The 19,822-nt window shown below is 35.4% G+C and overlaps 4 protein-coding genes and 1 long non-coding RNA gene across 8 annotated transcripts; 1 reads left to right on the forward strand and 4 right to left on the reverse strand.

The window, feature by feature from the left end:
- Nucleotides 1-201: 201 nt before the first annotated feature.
- LOC145222195 (uncharacterized) lies at nucleotides 202-2,498 on the forward strand. The gene is made up of 2 exons (XR_013859303.1): nucleotides 202-353; nucleotides 1,691-2,498. It is a non-coding gene; the product is annotated as an uncharacterized LOC145222195 (long non-coding RNA).
- Nucleotides 2,499-2,827: 329 nt separating this feature from the next.
- On the reverse strand, nucleotides 2,828-8,163 carry LOC145222194 (flavin reductase (NADPH)-like). Of its 4 annotated transcripts, none has more exons than XM_080088249.1 (6): nucleotides 8,096-8,163; nucleotides 5,409-5,483; nucleotides 5,063-5,230; nucleotides 3,879-3,968; nucleotides 3,660-3,817; nucleotides 2,828-3,472 (listed from the first exon to the last, which is right to left on the reverse strand). In XM_080088249.1, exons 2-6 carry the CDS (start codon nucleotides 5,479-5,481, stop codon nucleotides 3,338-3,340), a joined length of 624 nt encoding a protein of 207 aa, XP_079944375.1. In that variant the 5' UTR covers nucleotides 5,482-5,483; nucleotides 8,096-8,163; the 3' UTR covers nucleotides 2,828-3,337. The 4 variants fall into 4 exon arrangements, with proteins under 4 accessions (XP_079944375.1, XP_079944374.1, XP_079944373.1 ...); XM_080088248.1 differs by lacking the exon at nucleotides 8,096-8,163 and adding an exon at nucleotides 5,840-5,901; XM_080088247.1 differs by lacking the exon at nucleotides 8,096-8,163 and adding an exon at nucleotides 5,726-5,773.
- On the reverse strand, nucleotides 5,740-13,155 carry LOC145223604 (uncharacterized). The gene is made up of 10 exons (XM_080090005.1): nucleotides 12,351-13,155; nucleotides 11,976-12,143; nucleotides 11,821-11,910; nucleotides 11,603-11,760; nucleotides 11,300-11,431; nucleotides 9,714-9,798; nucleotides 9,310-9,477; nucleotides 9,156-9,245; nucleotides 8,401-8,558; nucleotides 5,740-8,301 (listed from the first exon to the last, which is right to left on the reverse strand). Exons 1-10 carry the CDS (start codon nucleotides 12,451-12,453, stop codon nucleotides 8,167-8,169), a joined length of 1,287 nt encoding a protein of 428 aa, XP_079946131.1. The 5' UTR covers nucleotides 12,454-13,155; the 3' UTR covers nucleotides 5,740-8,166.
- A 67-nt stretch (nucleotides 13,156-13,222) lies between these two features.
- LOC145222193 (flavin reductase (NADPH)-like) lies at nucleotides 13,223-14,981 on the reverse strand. Its single transcript, XM_080088246.1, has 5 exons — nucleotides 14,868-14,981; nucleotides 14,614-14,781; nucleotides 14,467-14,556; nucleotides 14,252-14,409; nucleotides 13,223-13,932 (listed from the first exon to the last, which is right to left on the reverse strand). Exons 1-5 carry the CDS (start codon nucleotides 14,938-14,940, stop codon nucleotides 13,711-13,713), a joined length of 711 nt encoding a protein of 236 aa, XP_079944372.1. The 5' UTR covers nucleotides 14,941-14,981; the 3' UTR covers nucleotides 13,223-13,710.
- Nucleotides 14,982-16,950: 1,969 nt separating this feature from the next.
- LOC145222196 (flavin reductase (NADPH)-like) lies at nucleotides 16,951-19,076 on the reverse strand. Its single transcript, XM_080088252.1, has 6 exons — nucleotides 18,860-19,076; nucleotides 18,665-18,793; nucleotides 18,173-18,340; nucleotides 17,766-17,855; nucleotides 17,533-17,690; nucleotides 16,951-17,331 (listed from the first exon to the last, which is right to left on the reverse strand). The coding sequence occupies exons 2-6, from the start codon at nucleotides 18,735-18,737 to the stop codon at nucleotides 17,110-17,112; spliced, it is 711 nt and encodes a 236-aa protein (XP_079944378.1). The 5' UTR covers nucleotides 18,738-18,793; nucleotides 18,860-19,076; the 3' UTR covers nucleotides 16,951-17,109.
- Nucleotides 19,077-19,822: the final 746 nt, after the last annotated feature.

A 19,822-nucleotide genomic window follows, 5' to 3' on the forward strand; every position in this document is an offset into this window, starting at 1 on the left:
ATATAGTTTTTATGTTTGATCAATGTATACTAAGAATAACTTTTATGGCATTAATCGGCATTTTATTAAAATAAAATTAATAAAAATTTTGCATTATTTTAAAAAAAAATTTTGAAAAAAATAATAATTATAATAAGATATCTATGGCGGAGCTGCAGCTCCAGTTTCGTGACGTTTCATGACGTTTTCAGTTGTGCGCATGCGCACTTGGAAAAGCTACATGCCGGGCGAAATAGGCGAGAGGGGGCTGTGGCTCGCGCAGCCCCTCCCGTGACGTAGCGCTAGTTGTGTTGTCCGCTTCGCGTCAGTGAGCTCCAAAGCCAAACCCGTGTACTGTGTTTTTAAGTTCGACAGTAAGTGCAGTTTTATTTTGCTATCATTAAATTTGTTGTTTGACTGTTAGTCGTGACTTTTTAAGATGACTGTAAGTGGGTTTCAGTTTTTACAGTTATCATTGAATTAAATAAGTGTATCTAACACCTTGAAAAAGAAAAAAAGGTCATCTAACACCTTCAAAAGTCACAATTAACCTTTATAATAAATAACTGAATTAAAAAGAGTTATGAAAGTATGGGACAAAACATCTGCTACTCCAATGCCATGCAGGAATAAGCAACAACAAGAAATACTTAGTTTTAGTTCCTAATGCTACCAAACAATAATTAAATTTGTGAATGTGAAGTTAAATGCCTCACTGAAATTCAGGCAATATTAAATCCAGAACAAACAACTGCAAGCAACAGGAATTTTGAAATGAAGACAAAAAAAAAGAGTGAAGACAATTTAAAGTGCAGATTTCTTAACACACCATATGGACAGTATTTGCAACCAAGTGCTATCATGTGTATTGATATAATGGACATGAACTGTTTGTCTAAACAGTAGCTGCTAAATTGCTTCACAGGAAGTATTTCTTAAGAATGATTATTCTACAGACAAGATAGTAGTGACACCAAGCACATCCTATTGTTGACAAAGAACAGCTAGCTACTCAAAATGTTTCTGTAGATCTGATGTTCATGATTACTTTGAAAATAATTAATTTAGAGATGATGTTTTGACAAGTTAAACTACTAGGATGAAAAATCCTTTTTGCTGTTTCCATGATTTTCCTTCAAAGGCAAAACAGTTCTTTTTAACACTGACAAAAAAGACCAGTTTTGCTGAGGAACACCAATATATCCAAAAGACTTGCAGTGCTAGTACTAAATCAGTGGTTCTTAACCTTTTTGGTGAAATTTCCCACTAAAGTCAATCAACAAGTTCGAATTTCCCCCTGTTTGTTATTTTTATATTGATGTTTTGTGCCCTTTATTAACAAAACAATGTATTCTTCGATTAACATAGTTTTGTGACGCGCTTTTGTGAGGACCTGCAAGAGCTTAAAGGCTTACTGCAATCTTAATAGATTTAAAAAGTGCTTTCAGAGTAAAATTGTGTGGAATATCCAAGAGTCTTCTCTGCTTGCAATACTGATCTATTGCATCACAATTAACATAAAAAAGGCATTTATTTGCACACAATGACAAAGGCATTGATATTGTTAATCTTGTCTGTGGTGTAATAAAGGGCCTTTAGATTTTTATGCGAATTGTGAAACTGGGTGAAATTAATCTTAGATGTTGTTGCGGGAATATTTTTGCAGTAATTTAACTTTAACGGTAAACTCAAGGGCTGATCTGATTTGCAGGCCGGAGTTTGGTGAGCCCTGACTTGCACAATTTCCCTCTACTACACATGGAACAACAAACCCAACTTCAAATTACCCAGTTGAAATCCTCAAATTCCCCACTAGTGGGTAATTACCCACCGGTTAAGAACCACTGTACTAAATAGAAAAACAGTTTCTTAGTTATCATTTGGGATTAAGGAAGAAGCTATCAATTATCATGCCCAAACTATAACTTCATGATTCATTTTGGTTGGAAAAAGGAAGCACCAGATTTAATAGTATGGTTTAAATTTAAGTGGGAGTGTTGTAAATTTTGAAGCTTGAATGCGGTTTGAACTTAAAAAAGGAATTAAAAGCTATTTGCCAGCAAGCATCAATTATTGCAGTTAAGAAACTAAAATACAATTAATAGTCTGTACACAAAAATTCAAGAAAGATGTTTAAATGAACAAGTTCTGAAACCAATGTAATGTGGTTGTTAAATTTGTTAGTTATGATACCAATAAAAAGCTGTATGGATAGTTTTTTTTTGTGTGTGACCATCATCTGTGAAGTGTCATAGAATATGTTGAAAATGCTGACTGTGACTAAATTTACTTAAATGAAACATGACAATTTTTGTTGTCGAACTGAAATTCCTGTTGTGTTTTACCGTATTTACAGCCGCTTCGTTTCGAAGCTGTGCCACGTATGTTTTTCACATTATTACTGAACGTTATTGTGTTTGGCCCGTCGCTGTGCAAGTAAACAAAATACACAAATGATGCCGTCTTCTGTTTACACTCGTGTACATTATTGCGTCACAATAAAATTACGTCACAATGGGCAGCACCCCCACAAATTTTAGGCACGAGCCGCCACTGCTACAGTGATTGTTCGCGGTTCAACTACTTGTCAATATTTTCTAACTATGGTTATTGGAATTTTATCAAACATACTGTTAGTTCAACACGTTGGGTCCGCTATTGAGTCATAGTTACTTTTTGGTTACACATTTACTTAACCAGGCGCCTGTACCTACACAAGATTACACGCCTGCAGCTCACCAGACCCCATCTTGTCTCACAAAAATGTTTAACAACTGAAAAACTAGTTTGAAAACGCAAAAGCTTTGTAAAGCTTTTCTCCAGTCACTTAAAGAAAAGGGAATCGGCATGACAGGAAGCATTGATTTATTAGTTGTGCATGGATCAACAATACGTTTTTGCCATGTTGCACAATACTACCCATGGGCTGCTTTACCAGAGCAGTAGTTTGCCACAAATTAAAAAAAATTACTTCCATTGCAAAGCACTGTCACAAGAAACCCAATAAACACTGTTGTTTATAAACACTACATTAACACAATAGTTCCTATTATATAATGAAAATATTACATTGGGAATCATTCAAAGTACAAGGATAATTATATAATAGTAGGGAGAATATACTTCCAGCACAAAACATCAATAACACAATAATGACTACAAGAAACACATTTATAAAAAAATGTTTGCAATTGCAGTGCATAATTTGCTGTGCTGTAGAAATGTGCAACATTAGTAATAGTAGGTTATTCTGATCATGTAAAGATATTCAATGCAGTTAAAAAGGTAAAAATACAAGATAAAACAAGCATGAACATTATGTCACAATTTCCTTTGCAGAGTTAAAGAGTCATGAGCTTTAGCTTGACGATATTCCAACCAACTTATGAATGTGCTTCCTCATTTCTTCATCATCTTGAATACAAGTTAGCATCCAATGAGCAATATCTTGTGTTGTGGCTTTCCACGCTCCTGGCAGTTTGTCAATGGCTACCTGCAATACAAAAAAATCAAACTAATAAAGTGATTGGACTACATAGCACCTAAAAGTAACACTCTTTCAATGAAATCTCTTAAGGGCAATGGTGCAACAATTTATTTTATTTTCTTGAATTTTTAAAATTATTCTCTTAAAAAATACTTGTATCTAACAGAAAATGTAATATATTTTGGTATTAAACCTGATAGTTTCCAACTTGTGCTGCTTGTTTTATAAAAGGTGGCATTGCTACTGTCCAATCAACATCTTTGGCCTTGCTGAGATTTTGTATTACTCTTCCTTGATCACTAGAAAGTCTTCTTAATATAAATCCAAAAGCAATTCCCGGGATATAAGCAGCTAAAATAATTTCAGAAGTGGTTAGGAAAAAAAACATAGAATATATCTACATAATAAGTACCTGAACCAACTAAAGCAACCTTTTTTACACCATTTGTTCGCATGCCATTCACTATGTTTTCAATCCCATCTGACGTTAGGTGGTTTTCACCTAAATAATCATTTAGATGTTAGTTACCATCTCCTATATCATCACTTTTTAACGAGAAAGGTGGCTTTCTGATATACTTCCATTTTATATATTCTATGCGATATTTACCAATTTACTATACACATCATTTGATCTATACATATGATTGTTTTTGCAAGCAAAAACGAATGGGTTCCCACACGCGCGTTTGTGCGGATTTACGGTAAACAAACATCCTGGTTATTTTAAGATTCTTAAGGAAAAACTTAACCAACTTTAGCAATAACCCAACTTTAAAAGTTTTGTCTGTATTCTTTTTGCATCATTATTGTTATATAATTACAAAAAAAAACAGTAAATAAGAACGGGAAAAAGACTTTCAATTTAATCTTTGACCTTGATATTGTCGTTCAAGGTCAGTTTTTAAACACAATTTTCCAACGTAATAAAACAAATAAACGTTGATAACGTAATAAAATGACTTAGCATGCTGCGCAAAAACAGCTGATTTCTAATTACCGACACGACTGTCTCGTAAAACGTCCGTCCGGACGTCAAGTTGAGCACTCCCGCTGCATTCACCCGCCTTTATCGTAAACAAGCGAATTACTCTCTTGAGAGTTGAGACGTCTATCTGACTGACAGCGTACACATATGGGCTGTAAAAGTAACTATTTGGCCGATTAAGGCAAAATTTTAAATACTGAACGATTAACCTACTGCAAACAATTGTTTAACATTTCAGCACATTAGGGCTTGTATTTTTGGCCTAAAACTTATTATTTTGGGGTTTAAGGGGTAAAATGGGTGAATCCAATAAAAAGTTACAAAATTCTTTAGAATACCTTACATTGCACCAACCAACAAAGCATGAAACTCTCAAATTATGTATTTTAGTCAGTACAGCCGTTTTAATTTTTTGTTGGGGGGGGCCTGTGGGTGAACCGCTGGGTCGTTTGGGGTCAAACTTCAGGAGGATCAAATTTGGATTAATAACTAACATCTGTCCAAATTTGAATAAATTTAAAGCACCCTTTCTTGACCAAACGCATTTAACAAACCAGCGTTAGACAGACTTCCCCTTCAGGGAAGGGGACCCATAATAAGGTACAAACCTCCAAAAGCGGGAGTGCCAAGGCAAGATATTACAGCCTCCTGCCCGACAAGAGCATTTGTTACATCAGCTGTGTTCAGAACAGTCCCAGTTATAACATTAGTCAACTTTTCTTTTACATCATTAGGAATTTTGGATGGGTTCCTAACAAACACAGTTATTTCCAAACCTGTGAAGTAAGATTTTTTTAAACACACAACCCAACTTCTGATTAAAATCAGAGGTAGCCTAAGAGAACCTTACCCTTAAGTGTTTTGTTACTAGAGTGAAATAAAAGTAGTTAGCAAAGCAATAAACATATGAGTAATTTTTAAGGTGTAAGCACATTGTCAACTTGAAATAAATACCTTCAATTTTAATGCCCTGCTTTAAAACAGCAGAACCAGTTTGTCCTGTTCCACCAAAAACAATCAGCTTCATATCTGCAAATTTAGGTATTTTAGACATACAATTAATAAAATTACAAACAAATTAGTGGCAGTTTTCAAAAATTATTAAAACAATTGTAAGGTATTGAATTTGATTTTAAAATTGTCAATTACAAAATCAAACAAATTGTTTGCGTTTCTTCCAAATTTCAAAAATTTAGGTTAAGGTTTGCTTAAAATGTATTGAACATAGCCTTTAGGCAGTACTGCAAGTCTAATTCTACAATTTGCAACACCTCTCCACTTCAGGTTCCAACTAGAAATTTTAATCATGCACGAAAGAAGGCAATGGGTAAAAGGTAGACCAGACCACAATAGAGGTCGTCGCGCAAGCAGTGTAAAGGTCTTACATCTCAAATATCAAGGGGGCGAGCTGCTATAAATGGTTCATCAAACCATGGAAATATAGCTCTTAAATTGTAGAGTTGACAATTAACACACTTTTTATGGATTGGTGGTAACTTTATCATACAATGATTTGGCACCACCATCCTGTAAATGACTTTGAGAAAATATTTGACAAAAACCTGCATGCATTTTCACCTGCAGAAACAATAATGCATAAAAAATATTTTTTTTCTTATATCTTGTCAGATAATTAGCTTATTTATGCAGCTAATTCAAAATAAATATATTAAATATTATTGTTACATAAAAATTTTATCTATGTGCAACCCATATTTTCATCAAGTATAGCTGTGTATGTATTATTATGTGTAAATGTAGTTAAACGAAGTGAAACATAGATTTAACAATAAGCAACATAGGTTCAACAAGATGCAACAAAAGTTTAACAATGTGCAGCATAAGTTTAACAATATGAAAAAATCTTTGGAAATGAAAATCAAGCAATTGGAAATGCCAAAACAATGTGCAACAATGATGTTACCGCTTGTAACATCGTTGTTGCCTTATACAACAAACCACCTCGTGCAATGTACTGCATAGCCTGGTTAAAGCAGAGCCCAATATAGTAGCTCTGGTTAAAGTGTTGAGCAAAAACCAACAAGAAGAGCTTTTAAACAATATTTTTAAAAATAACTTATCCCACATGACTGTTCAACCAAACCTAACCACCTTAACATTGTACCTTGTGCAACCTGACAAAGCGCAAACATCATATACACTGTATAGCAACTGCACCAAGGTGTATAACACATTAACCTAGAGGTGCAACTTGTCAACAGCCATGTTCAACATCTCAACATGAATGTGCAATATATTAACATCAATGTGCAACTGCCTGACATGAATGTGCAACTTCTTAACATAAATGTGCAACATCTCAACCACTATGTTGAACATGATTTTTGCCACAAATTTAAAATTTACTTCATAATTGCAAAGCATTGTCAAAAAAAAAACACTGTTGTTGTTGAATACTGAAAATTAACATAATAGTAACAGTTATATAATGAAACTAAAATAGTGGTTTTCCTATATATTGCCAGTTTATATATACAGTACTACATCATATTTAACGATGTATCACATATACCATTTACTATATTTATAATGGATATATATTTGGCACCTACATTTCATTGGGTCCCTATCTTTTTCCTGGCACTTTATAACATAATTGTTTCTGCAAGCATAATCTAATGGGTCCCCACATATGCATATGCGATTTGGTAACAGTAAAAATAGGGCACAATCATTGTTAGATATTTACCAATTTACTATACACATCATTTGATCTACACATAAGATTGTTTTTGCATGCAAAAACCCATGGGTCCACCAGGGTCATTTGGGGTCAAACTTCAGGAGGATCGGATTCGGAACAATAACTAACATCTGTGCAAATTTGAATAAATTCAAAACACTCTTTCTTGTCCAAACGCATTTAACAAACCAGCGTTAGACAGAAACGAATATTTTGGGGTTTAAGGGGTGAAAATGGGTAAATCTTTTTTTAAGGTACAAAATTCTTTGAAATGCCTTATATTGCACCAAACAACAAAGCATATAACTCCTCAATGAAGTACTTTAGCAAGTATAGCCGTTTTACAAAAAAATACGTTTTGGGGGGCTGTGGGTAAACCGAGGGATCAAACGGGGTCATAATTCACATGGACCATCTTTAGACCAATATCTATAATGTGTGTAAATTTGAAAAAGTTTGAACCATTCTTTCTTGGCCAAAAAGTGGGAACAAATCTGCGTTAGAAAGAAAAAAAGAAAAAAAAAATATAGACAAAAACAATATGGGTCCCCTTCAGGGAAGGGGACCCATAAATATTACATTAGGAATTAATATTCAAGCTACAAGGACAACTGTATGGAGGAAGTAAGATTACTTCCCAGTACAAAACATCAATAGCACAAATATGACTATGAGAAACACAGCTTTGCATGCCATTTTTTAACATATGATTGGATTTGCAGTACTTAATGAGTTGTACTGTACAAATGTGCAACATTAGTCTTAGTATGTTATTCTGATTAAGTACAGTAAAGCAAAGTAATTAAATCCTAATTATGGTGCAGTCGGTTAACATAATAAATGCAGTGCAAGGTAACAATAATAAATGCAAGGTAACAATAAAGGGTAAAAGCGAGTGTAGAATTAATGACAATTCCACAACACAGAACATGTTAACCTGATTGTTAGAATATAAGAGCATGAACATTGTGTCACAATTTCCTTTGAAGAGTTATATGGTCACAAAATTCAGCTTGATGATATTCCAACCAATTGATGAGTGTACTTCCTCATTTCTTCATCATCTTGAATACAAGTTAGCATCCAATGAGCAATGTCTTGTGTTGTGGCTTTCCACGCTCCTGGCAGTTTGTCAATGGCTACCTGCAATACAAATTATTTTACATTCTTGAATTGTAAATAAACTAAACTCCTAAAAAATACTTGTATCGAATAGATAAATAATATATTTAGGTGATAAACCTGATAGTTTCCAACTTGTGCTGATTGTTTTATGAAAGGTGGCATTGCTACTGTCCAATCAACATCGTTGGTGTTGCTGAGAATTTGTATTACTCTTCCATGATCACTAGGAAGTCTTTTCCAAAAAAATCCAAATGCAATTCCCGGGAGAAAACCAGCTAAAATGATTTCATAACTGATTAGACCAGTGGTTCTTAACCTTTTTGGTGTGGTTTCCCATTAAAGTAGATCACCAAGTTTTCCCCCTCTGTTATTTTTATAATGATGTTTTGTGCCTAACATTAACAAAAAAATATTCTTTAATCGAAATAATTTTGTGAAGCGATTTGTTCGGGACCTTAAAGGTATACTGCGATTTTATTTAGTTTTGTTAGTGATTTCTTGAGAAAGTAATATCGTGTGGAATTTTGAAAAATCTCAGGTGCTTGCTTTAGTCATTTATTGCATCACAATCAACAGATCAAATGCATTTATTCGCGAACAATAACAAAGTCATTGATTTTTTAGTAATGTCTGTGACGTAACAAACGATGTTTGGATTTTTATGCGCCTTGCAAAACTAGATGTACTTAATCTTACATGTTGTTGCGGAAAATATTGTATTAAATTAACTTTCAATGGTTAATTTCAACCCACAGGCCCGAGTTTGGTGACTTCTAATTCACATAATTTCCCTCTAAAACCATTAAATTTCCCACTAGTTAAGAACCACTGGATTAGACAAAAACCATAGAATAAAGCTGTATAATAAGTACCTGAACCAACTAAAGTGACTTTTTTAACACCATTTGTTCTCATGCCATTCAATATATTTTGAATCCCATCTGACATTAGATGGTGTTGACCTAAAGAATCAGTCAGATGTTTAGTGTCACTTTCCATATCACCACTTTTTAATAAGGTACAAACCTCCAATAACAGGAGTGCCAAGGCAAGAGATTACAGCCTCCTGCCCAACAAGAGCATTTGTTACATCGTCTGCATCCAGAACAGACCCAGTTACAACATTAGACAACTTTTCTTTTACATCATTAGGAATTTTGGATGGGGTCCTAACAAATGCAGTTGTTTCCAAGCCTGTAAGTAAAGACTATAAGAAGCTTTTGAACACACAACAAAACTTCTGATTAAATCAAAAGGTATTTGTATTGTAGGTAGGTAGCCTCTAAAAGTATGAAAGAGGTTTTTTAAACCAGGACCTGACTCGTGACTGTTTTGTTACTAGAGTGTAATATTAGTAGTAAGCAAATTAATAAACAAATGTGTAATTGTAAAGGTTTAAGTGCATAAACAACTTGAAATATTATAAATACCTTCAATTTTAATGCCCTGCTTTAAAACAGCAGAACCAGTTTGTCCTGTTCCACCAAAAACAATCAGCTTCATGATGTTGGCAAAAAATTACAACCAAATTATTGGCAGCTTTTAAAAATTAATGAAAAGATATTGATTTTAAAACTTTCAATTACAAGATCAAACAAATCGTTTGCATTTCTTCCCGATTCCAAAAATTTAGGGTGAACTTTGCTTGAAAATTGAAATGTATTGAACATAGTGACAGTTACAATAAAGTGACAATGGCCTTTAGCCAGTACTGCAAGTCTAATTCCAAAATCTGCACACGTCTCCACTCCTGGTCCCAACTAGAAGTTGCGATCATGCTCAACAGAGGCCAATGGGTAAAAGGTAGATCAGACCACAACAGAGGTGTCGCGCAAACAGGCCACGCGGTGCACATTCTAGTATTAACGTTTGTTATTAATAATTGCAAGTAGCAAGCGTCCTCCCAAATCCCCAAAAGATCCGCAGAATGGCGCAGGTAAATTGCCATGCTTGCAGATAAACAAAGTCACGTGATATGTGCGGTTAAACCGTGACATTCCACATTTCCAGTTCTCTAAGTTTTGTGGTATCCGATTGGTCAAAAAATGGGCGTCATGGCAAAAGAACTTGGTACCTTTCTCTAACGCGTAACATTTGTAAACTACAGTGGTTTTTCGCCGTTAAAATACTTGTCAATGTCACGTAGCTATGGTTAACTCACGGTGCAAGCCAATAGTAAACATGATTTTGTCGGTAATGTCCGGATATAGGAATTTTATCTACGCAAACAGTTAGTTCAACGCGTTGGGTTCGCTGTTGAGTCAGAGTTACTTTTTGGTTACACATTTACTTAACTACGCGCCTGTACCTACACAAGATTACACGCCTAGCTCACAATAATATTTAACAACTGAATAACTAGTTTGAAAACGTAAAGCTTTGGAAAGCCTTTCTCCAGTCACTTAAAGGAAACGGAATCGGCAGGAAACGAAGTTTTGATTTATTAGTTTTGCATGAAACAACAATACGTTTTTGCCATGTTGCAAAATCCTACCCATGGGCTGCTTCACCAGAGCAGTAGTTTGCCACTAATTAAAAATTTACTTCACCATTGCATAGCATTGTCACAAGAAACCCAATATACACTGTTGTTGTTAAACACTTGAGAATTATCTAAGGAACAAGGATAATTGTTCTAAGGGAGGGAGATTGCTTCCAACATAAAACATCTAAAACACAATTATGATGACAATAAACACAGCATTGCATGCAAATGTTTTTAACACTTGTATGGAGTTGCAGTGCATAATGTGCTGTGCTGTACAAGTGTGCAACAACATTAGTCACAGTAGGTTATTCCAATCATGTACAGTCAACAGTAGTAATTAAATCCTTATTATGGTGCACTTGGTTAGCATAATGAATGTAGTTAAAAAGGTAACAATACAAGACAAAAACAAGTGCATAATTAATGACAATTCCACAACACAGAATATGTTAATGTGAATTTTAGAATATAATAATAGGAACATTATGTCACAATTTCCTTTGCAGAGTTATACAGTCATGAACTTTAGCTTGATGATATTCCAACCAATTGATGAGTGTGCTTCCTCATTTCTTCATCATCTTGAATACAAGTTAGCATCCAATGAGCAATGTCTTGTGTAGTGGCTCGACTCGCTCCTGGCAGTTTGTCAATGGCTACCTGCAATACAGAAATCAAACTGATAAAGTGATAGCACCTAAAACAATCTTTTAACGAAATCTCCTGAGGGCAATATTGCAACAATTTATTTTACATTCTTGAATTCTAAAAACTAATCACTCAAAAAAGACTTCTATCTAACAGTAAATGTAATATATTTAGATATTAAACCTGATAGTTTCCAACTTTTGCTGATTGTTTTATGAAAGGTGGCATTGCTACTGTCCAATCAACATCTTTAGCCTTGCTGAGATTTTGTATTACTCTTCCATGATCACTGGCAAGTCTTTTTGTTATAAATGCAAATGCAGCTCCCGGGAGAAAAGCGGCTAAATTTTTTTTAGAAATGGTTAAACAAAAATCATAGAATATATCTACATAACAAGTACCTGATCCAACCAAAGCCAACTTTTTCACACCATTTGCTCTCATGCCGTTCACTATATTTTGAATCCCATCTGACATTAGGTGGTGTTCACCTAAAGAATCATTTGGATGTTTTGTACCACCTACTATATCATCACTTTTTTTAAATGGTACAAACCTCCAATAAGAGGAGTGCCAAGGCAAGATATTACAGCCTCCTGGCCAACAAGAGCATTTGTTACATCGTCTGTGTTCAGAACAGTCCCAGTTACAACATTAGACAACTTTTCTTTTACATCATTAGGAATTTTGGATGGGGTCCTAACAAATGCAGTTATTTCCAAGCCTGCAAGAAAAGACCATAAGAAGCTTTTGAACACACAACAAAACGTTTGATTAAACCAATGATAGTCTCAAAAAATGAAAGGTGGTTTTTAAACCAGAACCTGACATATAACTGTTTTGTTATTAGTGTTTAATAGTAATAATAAGCAAAGCAATAAACAAATGTGTAACTGTAAAGGGAATTAACAACTTGAAATAATATAAATACCTTCAATTTTAATGCCCTGCTTTAAAACAGCAGAACCAGTTTGTCCTGTTCCACCAAAAACAATTAGCTTCATGATATTGGCAAATCTAGGTAGTTTAGACATACTATTAATAAAATTACAACCAAATTAATGGTAGTTTTAAAATTATTGAAATCATAGCAATGTATTGAATTTGATTTTGAAACTGTTAAATTGCAAGACCAAACAAATTGTTTGCGTTTTGTCCAAATTCAAAAAGTTTTGGACAAGGTTTGTTTGGTTTGCACTGAACAAAGTGACAAGTCATAATAAAGTGATGAAGACTAGTCAGTGCTGTAAGTCTACTTCTACAACGTACAGTTCTACACTATGCAACGCGTCTTTACTCTCCTCATGTTTCTAATACTAGAAATTGCGATCATGCGTGTAAAATAAACAATGTCACATGACTCGCGTGTCCTCATCCATGACCATCTAGTAGTGAAACCCGTTCTGAAACATTTTGATTGATACTGCTGGTTATTGCACGAGGTTTGGTTAAAAAAAAAAATATGGTTGAAAAGTATAAGGGTTATTGGGGAGTTGGGAATACAAAACGTCTTAGATTAGACGGCTAAAACCTTACAAGTTAAATGCTGACTTTTGGCTCATGTAACATCTTTATAAGCGCTGTAGGAGAAAAATAGGATTACATTCCTGTGTTTAACTCTACCTTTATCCTGGAAAGTGGCTTTGTAATTGCAAAGTTGCAAGATTCGTATTGACTTATTACTGTCAAGTTCTGCAGACTCCGTAAAAGATAAGTGTGTTTTGTCTCTCTCACAAAATTTTGTCTATGTTTTACAGTGAATAGTATTATGCTTGAAAAGAGTCACATCTGGTCCACAAGTCATAGGTTCCCAACCCCGATTTAATGTGAATGACTCCATTTTAAACAAATTCCTTAACTAACAAAACAATAATAATTCAAAGGGTGGTATAAAGTTGTATGCTTAATTTTATGAGTGTCTTAATGAAGCGAAATAAAATTGACAGTTACTTTTTTTATACAATACAACGTTGGATGTTGCATATAGTTAATATAGGGGTTTATAAAAACAGGCAATTTTTGTGTGTAAAAACCAGAAAATGATTCAATAATATAGTGACTTATAAACAAAATTGACTGCATTAACGATACTGAAAACATAAGCATCTAGCAGACATCGCAAAAAAGTAACTGAAATACAACACAGGGCATTGCCAGGGCAAGAAAATCAGATAAAATTATGTTAGTAGTTTCAATTCTTCCACATGAGGTAACCAAAATAAAAAGATTATTTACTGATGGAAGGATACATGCACAATTAAGCTGTAAGGTAATATACCTAAACTGACAACCTAATTGTAATAAAAATACAATGTAACACAAGATACAATAACACCTAAAACAAAAAGTCCCTTTGCCGATATTAGTGCTCCTGAATCATAGTGTGATGATATTCCAACCATCTGATGAGTGTTCTCTCTCATTTCTTCATCATCTTGGACACATGTTAACATCCAGTAAGCAATGTCTTGAGCTTTGGCTCGACTAGCCCCTGGCAGTTTGTTTATGGCTGTCTGTGTCAGAATTATACACAGCATTAGTGTGTAAATGCTACCTTACAAACTGATACAAGCTAATAGTGATGTACTCATAAACAGTTATATGAAAAAGTCAGTTTGACAAATACCTCAAAACAGAAGAGGTATTTTGTCAAAATATTTGTGTTGTTGCCACTTTGTACAAAAATAACTTACTGTCATTTTTCATTACAGCTCACAACATACCGTAAATAATTTTAACTTGATACAGTTTATTGCTGAAAGTGTTACATCTTTTACAGAACAACAAAAGATTTGAAATATTTTAGCTGCAGTACAAACTCTGAGAACTAACTTTGTAATTTCCCACTTCTGGTGCCTGGGTTATAAAAGGGGGCATTGCTATGGTCCAATCAACGTCCTTAGCTTTGCGGAGAAATTCTATTACATTTCCATGGTCACTAGCAAGTCGTTTTGTAATAAATGCCCCTGGTGCTCCAGGAAGAAAAGCAGCTGAAAACATTTTAACAAACTTGTAAGATATGAACCCTTGAATAAGCAATGGAGTACCTGAGCCAACCAGAGCGACCCTTTTAACACCATTTTCCCTCATACCATTCACTATGTTTTTAATTCCTTCTGACATCAGCTGGTGTTCACCTACAAAAACAAAAATGCTTCATAAAGTGTCCTAGGGTTCATTATGGAGTTGCTCACCCCCAATAAGAGCAGTGCCCAGACATGATATTACAGCGTCTTGTCCGACAAGAGCATTTGTTACATCATCTTGATTTAGAACACTACCAGTTACCACCTTCATCAACCTTCTTCTCACATTGCTGGGAATTTTTGATGGGTTTCGAACAAATGCAGTTATTTCCAAATCTGTAAACCCAAGTACAGATAAATATTATGATTTGAGTAATTTTTTAACAAATAAAAAAACAAAACACGAGCAAAAATGAAAATACCTTGAATGTCAACGCCTTGTTTCAAAACTGCAGAACCGGTCCGCCCTGTTCCTCCGAAAACAATAAGCTTCATGCTAGTGTTGTCTTTTTCTAAACATATTTGACATAAGCACGTTGAGCAAAAAATATTATTTTAAATAAAACAAAAACACAATCACAATTTTTATTTCAATTACAACATAAAATCAAGATATAAACAGATGGTCTCAAAAATCAATCTGTGTCATGGCGCATACGCAGTTCACAGTATAATGTAAACAATGTCACATGACTTGGGGTTGCTCAACCGTAACCAAGGAATTGTAAGTGCACAATGCACATATATCTTTTATGAAAAAGATGGGCAGATCGGGATTAACTTCAGCTAGAGCCCTCAATATATGGTCTCTACTTTAACCATAACTTAAGTGCAAGGGTCTCAAATACTCGGTCCTCCAAGGTTTTTTGTGCGCCTTGCGAGATAATTGGAAATTACAGGCTACGTGTTTTACTCGGGGCAAAAAAACGTGTCCTACCAACGAGTTCATGATTCGTTTGATTCACGATTGTATGATGCCGCAATCTCTTGTCCTGCTATACCAGTGGTTCCCAAACTTTTTCATATTTTTTTCTAAACGGTCCCCTTGGCATTATTTCGAGGGCTCGCGGTCCTTCAGCCTAAATGTGTCTTTCATAAAAACGAAAGTTGATTGCAGGATTTTAGCTAGTTGTGCAAAATTGCGCATAATAATCATCCAAAGACAGCATGTGACATCACAAAGAGGACAAAAAAAAACATTACGATTGTGCGCGAACAATTGCATTTTTTATAGTTGTCATTCAATAAAGGCCATTGTTTAGCAATGGAGACAGTCGATTCTCAATTCTACTTTGATTTAAACTTATTTAGTGGCACAAACTGACGCCAAATAAGATTGTAGAATTACTTCAACAGCTTCGCGGTCCCCCCAAAATTGCCTCACGGACCCCTAAAGGACCGCGGACCCCAGTTTGGGAACCGCTGTGCTATACGAATCACGCAAATGTTTCTTAGGATGCGACAATTGAGCTACTTTTCTGGGTCTTTTTCCCCCAAAGAAGTTTAAGTTTAAGTTTATATTGTGCAAAAGAACGGCAGTCGAACAAATTTTAATTCAGGTTTTTATTCGAATGTTCATGATTTAATGCTATGTAGCGGTTTATGGCCTTAATATGAACCTCTTTGGAAATGGCTATAGCCTAATTCAGGGGTTCCCAACCTGTGGTACGCGTACCACTAGTGGTACGCGAAGCTTTTTCCGGTGGTACGCGAGTAGCTTCCGTTTTGTTCACATAAACCTGGATTTACAACCTTATATTTTGTTTATCTGGTTTTGTTTACAAAAAAAAACATTCCCCAGGCCTATTGTCATCGTTACGTAACTATTTCTGTTGTTTCGTATCATTACGATCTTCAAAATACAGGTCATGTCAATTGTCAACAAAAGCATAGTTGCTACTTGCTATGAAAAGCCGTACAACGCTGTGGCACAGTTGGCGTTAATTATGTCAAATGATTGCTCTTGATAGATATTATCTACTGTTTTGTAGCTTAAGCTTCAAATAGCGTTGAATGAAATATGATTCGAACAAATTAGTTGTGCTGCAAGAAGTGGTACCATGCATAGAGCACATTAGTTCTCTATGGTGGTACGCGTGGCAGTGCAGAGCGTCCAAGTGGTACGAGATCGTAAAAAGGTTGGGAACCCCTGGCCTAATTGAACTTACGCTGCTTTGCGTGAAAGATTTGCATTGCCGCAAGTGCGCACGATTGAAAATTGCCTAACTTCGTTAGGCCTAGGCCTATGTTCCATTAGTTGCTTTATTATATAGTCTACACATTCCTCGTTCTCACTTGTTCAAAGTCCATTATCCAAACGTGACTGACGTAAAAAATCTGTACTATTTTTGCATAACGTGTTATCATATCTTGCACATGCAGAAAATCGGACATGCTGACATTGCAGACTGGTAGTCCAACAATCAATGCACGGAAACTGTATGGAAATGTCGCTGTTTGCGTGTTACATAAAATTCCATTAACTCTTAGAATCAAAGCAACGAATTTATCACATTTTGATGGGCCTTTATTCAACAACAATGCGTGGAAACGATGTACCGCACACTGGTTTAAATTGGAAACAAGTGAATGGTGTAACTGTAACCATGGGAAAAAGTATGTAAACATTGTATTAACAATGGATGATGATATATATTGTGGACACTAAACATAATAAAAATACGCTATCACAATTGCAGCCACGAGACACAAAACAGCAAGCTTTACGGGTGTTAATAATCCTGATTCGGGAAAGTTCGACGATATTCCAACAAGTTTATGAGTATTTTCTCTCAACTCTATGTCGTCTTGGATACAAGAAAGCAACCAATCCGCAAGATCGTATGTTCTCACATTCTTTCCACCCGGAAGCTTGCCAATAGATGTCTGAAAACAGTGCAATTTTGAGACCTTTTCTTTAGAAATATTTAATCAACGACACTAAAAAGCACCAGCGGTGCCTATTTCAAAAAAAGTTTTTTCCTTACTAGATATAAAGCATTAAGTTTGCAGAACGAAATCTAGAAATTATAGTTTGTTTTGAGTTTTTGCCAGTTAGCTCTGTCTATTTTTTGAAGTACGTTATACCTTGTAGCTTCCGCCTTCTGTGGATTTGGATATAAATGGTGCCATTAGGACTGTCCAGTCTACATCCTCAGCTGTACGAAGGAAACTGATTACTCGCTGATGATCCTCCCCAACCTTTCTCCACACAAATGACAGAGGACTAACAGGAAATGCAGAAGCTGGAAAACGTTTATTTCGCACTTAAAAGTCTAAAGTAGGCGATTATTCTTTAGAGTGATATTGTTTACTCTTACCTCCAGCGACAAGCGCAAGCTTTTTCACGCCGTTCTTTCGCATGCCATTAACAACGTGCTCAATGCCTTGCGAAGCCAATCGTGGTGTACCTTTAGGCAACAAAACAGAATTACCAACTGGGTACACATACCAGGATTTGACAATCCTGGCGTCACGCGAGGCCGTTTTTATGGAACGCCAAAAACGATTACGATTAAAATTAAACTGTGACGTATTATTTGTTTTTAGTTTTTTTTTATAATGTAATAGTTATTAAAGCCCAATACACACGCACCAAGCCGTCTGTTTCTAATTGCGGTTAAAGCTATGACATATTATTCCTATGTACAACCTATGCACACACGAGGCTGTCTGCGTTATGAAATGTTTCCGACCACAAACATACGGCATGTCAATAAATGAGTACCTTTAATAATAGAGGTGCCAAGACATGAAATTACAGCTTCTTGTCCAACCAAAGCTTGTCCAACATCTTTAGGATTCATGACGTCCCCAACTATAACATCGTGCAACTTGCTTTTTACGTCGTTGGGTATTTTGGATGGACTTCGAACAAAAGCAGTTATTTCCAAATCTGTGAAAAATTGGTTGCAACCATGTCAGTTGAATGCTTTATTTCATAAAATGTCATGCATTGCGTTTTGACCGATCATCACAGATTCTGAATGCCCGAAACAAAGCGTTTATTGCGCGACCGATTAAACGTTTTGTACAAAATTGTATAGATCGACCAACGGCAAATTGCGTGTTAGTTAGGTGGCAAAATGGATGTAAGTCAAGTTATGATTGAGTGTGCAACCAACAAACATAATCTGGATTCATTAAGCAAATACAAAATTGAGGAAATGACCGACGACAAAAGGTAGAAAAAGTAGGCTATACAACGTTTACAACTTACCTTGCTGCTGGGTGCCCAGCTTCAGCACCGCAGAACCAGTCTGACCCGTTCCGCCAAACACAATCAGTTTCATAATCTTTGCTTTTTTGGCAGTTTATGCTTACCCTATACTCAAACAACACACCTTAACTGTAAGCGATGGAAACACACAGTAAGTACGTGTTATTATTTTGTTAGCACGAGAGACAAACATACCAGAAATCCCTTACGTCAACTGAATGATAGTTGTGGTTGTTTACAGTTCGGGAATGTTGTTACCACAGCCTTGCTTTTGCAACGGAAGCTATGCAATCACGCACGGCAAAGACCATTTCGATTTAAATAGTACATTCAACAAAGCTAAAAGTCATAGCCACTGTAATGCCAGCCACTGGTGCATCCCTTTGCCTGTTAAACCTGCTGTGGTGGCCGTCCTTGGCCTCGGGCATCAGCCTGACATATGACGTTAAATTATGAGTTGTGTGTACAGACCGAAAGAAGTGTTTATGTATGTGAATAAATTTGTTTGGCCTATTCTATCTTATTGCTAATGCGAGTGCAAAGACTTTTAAGCGTTTTGCTTTTCAAAAAATAAAGAAACGTTTACAAAAAAAGCACATATAAAACGCTGTTTTAATTCTGCAAATTGTTTATCGTTATTTACAACAAAATTTTACATAGCTAAGGACAAAAACATCTTGGGAAATATAGAAACTATGCTGAGTAACTCTGCTTCTTAATCTTGCAATTGATCAACAGCTGCAAATGTCACATATTTCCTTAACGTAGCGCAGAAGGGTGCAAAAACAAAGCGCCAGATTTGATGTGTAGCCTACGTGACTAATTCTCCCAAGAGAAAAAATGTTTCTACTTCCAATCGTTCAGCGACACTTAGTGAAAACATTTATCTTGTTACATAGTTGTTATTTTTTAATTTTTTACGGCCCTGCATTTGCAGTTTTGCATAAAGGTTGTCGAACTACAAAAAACGACCACCGCTTTATAGGCATTATTGTGTTACTGATGTAAAGATTTTGTCCCGCTGTAGGACAAAATAGTTTTTCTGTGTTAGGTTTTGTAATTTTCGCAACACACATGCATTTAAAAAATTATCTGTGTTGATTTGTCATTTCTGTGCTCTCCCAACTAAAATTTGTACTTTCATGTTTAAAAAATACT

This window comes from Phallusia mammillata, chromosome 4, assembly GCF_965637545.1.
Source record: "Phallusia mammillata chromosome 4, kaPhaMamm4.hap1.1, whole genome shotgun sequence".
In the NCBI taxonomy this organism is placed as follows: Eukaryota; Metazoa; Chordata; class Ascidiacea; order Phlebobranchia; family Ascidiidae; genus Phallusia; species Phallusia mammillata.